Source organism: Papaver somniferum, chromosome 7 (assembly GCF_003573695.1).
Source record: "Papaver somniferum cultivar HN1 chromosome 7, ASM357369v1, whole genome shotgun sequence".
NCBI classification, from domain to species: domain Eukaryota; kingdom Viridiplantae; phylum Streptophyta; class Magnoliopsida; order Ranunculales; family Papaveraceae; genus Papaver; species Papaver somniferum.
Genome location: NC_039364.1, coordinates 27,381 through 32,170, shown reverse-complemented (window position 1 = coordinate 32,170; position 4,790 = coordinate 27,381). Strand labels below are relative to the sequence as shown.

The 4,790-nt window shown below is 38.0% G+C and overlaps 1 protein-coding gene across 1 annotated transcript; it reads left to right on the top strand.

The window, feature by feature from the left end:
• The first annotated feature begins 1,127 nt into the window (after positions 1–1,127).
• On the top strand, positions 1,128–3,695 carry LOC113300600 (subtilisin-like protease SBT1.4). Its single transcript, XM_026549804.1, has one exon. The coding sequence runs from the start codon at positions 1,128–1,130 to the stop codon at positions 3,552–3,554; it is 2,427 nt and encodes an 808-aa protein (XP_026405589.1). The 3' UTR covers positions 3,555–3,695.
• The last annotated feature ends 1,095 nt before the right edge of the window (positions 3,696–4,790 follow it).

Below are 4,790 nucleotides of genomic sequence, written 5' to 3'. Positions count from 1 at the left end.
TCATAAAAAGGCTAACACAAATTCCATATTATAATTGAACCCTGTCTTTACTAATTGATATACCTGCACAGAGTCTAGTTATTAGACCCCACCAAACCTTAGATTTCTTAGAATCAATCAGCTACTTTATTTGTCAGCAAGTTAGTAAATTAAACAGTTTTGATATAATGCATATTTCCCTTCCAGATTCCTCAAACATCTAAATTTTTGATTTTCTTTTGATTTTTCGTTCGAAATCTTTTCCTAGGTAAAACCAATTCCATATTTCGCATAATCCCCAGAAAACGTATAAACTTCAGGTAACCTAAGAATGTGTATAGGAAATCAAGGGAAGAATGAATTTATTTTTATGATTTTGTCACAAAACAGAACGGTTAATAAGAGACCAATCTAGTAGCAATTTTACTGAAAACACAACTAAACTCAAAAAATATTATTTGTTGACCTAATCATTTCGTGTTTATGAACTTTCAGATGAAGCAGAATATAGTCATAAAAAAACTATCCTAACACAGTTAATACGATTTCGCAACGATTATCAAAATGCGTATATGCCAGGATATCTTATATGTCTCGGATCTCTAGGAAAACGGACAGCTGAATTAGCCATGATTTACTCCGGAATTGGTGGATCGAGACAAATCTATTGCTACTGTCTAGGCATGCACCCTAGCACAACTGAGTCAGTCCGTCCGCTATACTCATAATGAGAAATTTTTACATATTTTTCTTGTGCGAATTCTTTTGTACAGTCTTGAATTTGTGCTAACATTAGGTACTCAATTACACTACCGTCAGTCAGTTACTACGTCTGTTTAGAATAGTTGATAATTTGAAATACATCCATGGGTCTCATTTTTGTAAGAGAGGAAAGCTCGTGGAACATGATGAAGGAGACAGTCACTTACACCTCCGTCACTACTTCACGTTATATTTTGATTTCCTAAGATTTTGTTTGTTTTAAGATTGCATGTCATGTCAGGAACCATGTTATCTCAAGTGAGATCGAGAATTTTATAATTGTAAAAATTCATCGTGAGAAGTAGTAGTTGATTAGTTAAATAATAAGGTGAAGCTCTATATATAATGAAACAAGTGCTGATGCTAATTAAGAAAATCAAACAACAATGTCTTTTGTTACTGATTCTACTTACTTTCTCATTCTTATCATCTTTCTAACATCTCCATTACTTTCTCTTGCAGCATCTTATAATGAGGAAGATAATGAACAACTAAAGACGTTCATTGTTTTCGTCTCCAAACCTGATAAGCCATCCGTCTTTGTATCTCATCATGAGTGGTACCATGCAACTCTAGCATCTCTTCCCATACCTGCTTCTTCATCTTTTTCTTCTTCATCTAATAATCAACATCATAAGCCTCAACAAATCATCTACACTTACGACCATGCAATGCATGGCTTCGCTGCTCGACTCACGCTTTCTCAAGCGTCTCATCTACGCAATGTTCCCGGAATAGTATCTGTCCTCCCTGAGCAAATTCACGAACTCCATACCACACATACTCCTCAGTTTCTTGGTCTTGACGATAAAGTCGGGATCTGGCCGGATTCAGGTTACGGTGATGATGTCATTATCGGTGTTTTTGATACCGGGATATGGCCGGAACGACGTAGTTTCCATGATAAGGGCTTAGGTCCAGTACCTAAAAGATGGAAAGGTATCTGTGACGTAGGACCTGACTTTCCAAAAGAATCCTGCAACAAGAAGATAATAGGTGCTAGGGCATTCCTCGATGGATGTCAAGCGTTTATGCTTGGAAGTAAAATGAATATGAGCTCTTCAGAAACAATATCAGCCAGAGATACAGAGGGGCATGGTACACATTGTGCATCAATTGCAGCTGGGTCTGGTGTTTCTAATGCTTCATTTGGTCCATACGCAGCTGGAGTAGCACATGGAATGGCACCTAGGGCAAGAATTTCTGTTTACAAGGTCTGTTGGCCAGGCGTTGGATGTGCTTGCTCAGATATACTTGCTGCATTTGACAAGGCCATTACAGATGGAGTTGATGTGATTTCTTTGTCAGTCGGGGGGACAGCTGTTCCATTCTACAAGGATACGTTCATGATTGGAGCATTTCACGCTATGCAGAAAGGGATTATTGTTTTAGTCTCTGCAGGAAATCGTGGACCTGAACAAAAGACTGTAGGGAATGTCGCACCATGGGTGCTGACAGTTGGAGCATCGACACTTGACCGAGAATTTCCTGCAAATGTGATTTTAGGAGATAAAACTGTTCTTCCTGGTGTCTCATTGTTTTATGGCAAAAGTCGACTAACAGAATCTAATATACTAGTTTACGGTGGTGACTGTGGTAGTGAAACCTGCGAAGAAGGGAAATTAGATGTCAACAGAGTTAAGGGAAATATTGTTGTTTGTGAGAGTGGTGGTCCAAGAGCTGCTCAAGGGAATGCAGTGAAATTAGCCGGTGGAATTGGAGTAATTCAAGTGGCACCCAAAGAAAAAGGTGAAGGATTGACTTCTGTTCCACATCTAATTCCTGGGACTATGATTACTTATAAGAGTGGTCGTAAGATTCGAGATTATATAAGGGCGACAAATAAAGCACAAAAATATTATCCAGTAGCTGTGATAAAATTTAAAGGAACATCAATTGGTTATTCACCATCGTCTCCAAAAATTGCCGCATTTTCTAGTCGTGGTCCGAATCCAATAACGCCAGAGATTCTTAAACCCGATATTATTGCTCCCGGTGTAAATATCTTGGCTGCTTGGACTGGATCTGTTGGTCCAAGCAAGTCGAAAGCGGATACGAGACGGGTCAAGTACAATGTAATGTCAGGTACTTCAATGGCATGCCCTCATGTTAGTGGAATCGCTGCCTTGCTTAAAAGTGCACATCCTACATGGTCTCCGGGTGCAATTAAGTCTGCCATAATGACAACTGCTTACAATGTGGATAATTCGCGAAAAGATATCACAAGGCTTGCTGATGGAAAATATGCGAGATGGTTCGAGCTTGGGTCAGGTCATGTTGATCCAAACAAAGCCCTTCACCCAGGTTTAGTATACGATGTGGAAACTGAAGACTATGCACAATTCCTGTGCTCCATTAACTATTCTTCAACAACGATCTCAAAGATATTCGTCCATGAAAAGGTTGATTGCAGTCGGTCTCAGATGGCCAGTCCAGGTGACCTGAACTATCCTTCATTCTCTGTTGTTTTCAAATCGGGAACTAATAAAGTGAAGTATGAAAGAACGGTCAAGAATGTTGGACCGTCAGCAGACGCAGTTTATAAGGTTAAAATAAACTCTCCACCGTCTGTTAAAATTACTGTTTCACCACAGACGCTTGTTTTCAGTAAGAAAAATCGATTTTTGTCGTATAAAATTTCATTTTCAAGTAAGTTAAATGTCATGGAAGTAACAGGCTCGGGTCGAGACAAACATTGGAGTTTCGGGTCCATCGAATGGACGGACGGAGAGCACAACGTGAGGAGTCCCATCGCGTTTATCTGGGATTCTACTACTAGTAGTACCAGTACCAGCTTGATATCTTCAGTCTGATGAGTTCAATTCTAGTGTCTTTGTGTTTTATTTTTTATTTCTTGTACCGAGTTATGGTCATGTTAAATTCCTTCTGTTTCTTTTTCTCAGTTTAATGTTGTACTATTTGTTGGGATCTTAGTAATGTAATTTTAAATATATTCTTGCATCTATGATATTGATATAATAATGACTTTTTTTTTCTTTTTTTTTTCTTTCGAAGCATGCATAATAATGATTCATGTAGTTAACAATTAGTAGATTATCACATGGAAGACTATGGACCGTAAGATAAACTCATGTATGGCCATTTCCACCGTACAAATGATAAGGAATGGGATAGTTATCCAATTTTTTTTTATATAAACGGTATTATGGACCGTAAGATAAACTCAATCATAGTCTCTCATTGCTTGAACTTGACAAAAGTTTCATCTTTGTGCTTAAGTATGAATACTCATACCTTTCATGAGAAATCATCGATGAATGTCAACATATATCTACCACCACCATGTAACTCCACCCGAAATGGACCCCAAAGATCCGAATGAATATAATCCAAAATACTCTTGGTGTTTTGAATAGATGTACAGAACTTGACTTTACACTGCTTCCAAAAGACACAATGTTCACAGAAATCAAGCTTGCCAGTTTTATGATCACAAAACAATCCCTGCTTGCTCAAAACAACTAACCCCCTCTCACTAATATGCCCTAACCGCATATGCCACAATTTGGTAGTATCATCTTATGAAATTGAAGAACATACAGCTGCATTACCTGTTATAGTAGTACCTTGCAGTGTGCTAAGACCATTAACTCTTGTACCTTTCATGATTGTAAGACTTTCTCTTGAGACATAAATAACTCCATCTTCACCTTGATACTTGAAACCACTTGAATCAAGTGTACCCAAAGAAATTATATTTCTTCTCAAATACGGAACATGCCTAACCTTGGTTAAAGTCTTCATAATACCTTCATGCATCTTAATTTGGATTGTGCATACACCCACTACTTTACAAGTGACATTATTTCCCGTAATAACTATTCCACCTTCTCGGGATTGATAAGTAGAAAACCATTCTCAATAAGGACACATATGAAAAGTACAACCTGAATCAAGAATCCACCCATTATCCGAGCTATCGGTGTATACCGTTCCATCATCATTTTTTACTTCAATTTTTGTCGCGGTGCCTTGGTTAGTATTCTTCTAAAGATTCTTGAAATACCCTACTTGATTACAATGAAAGC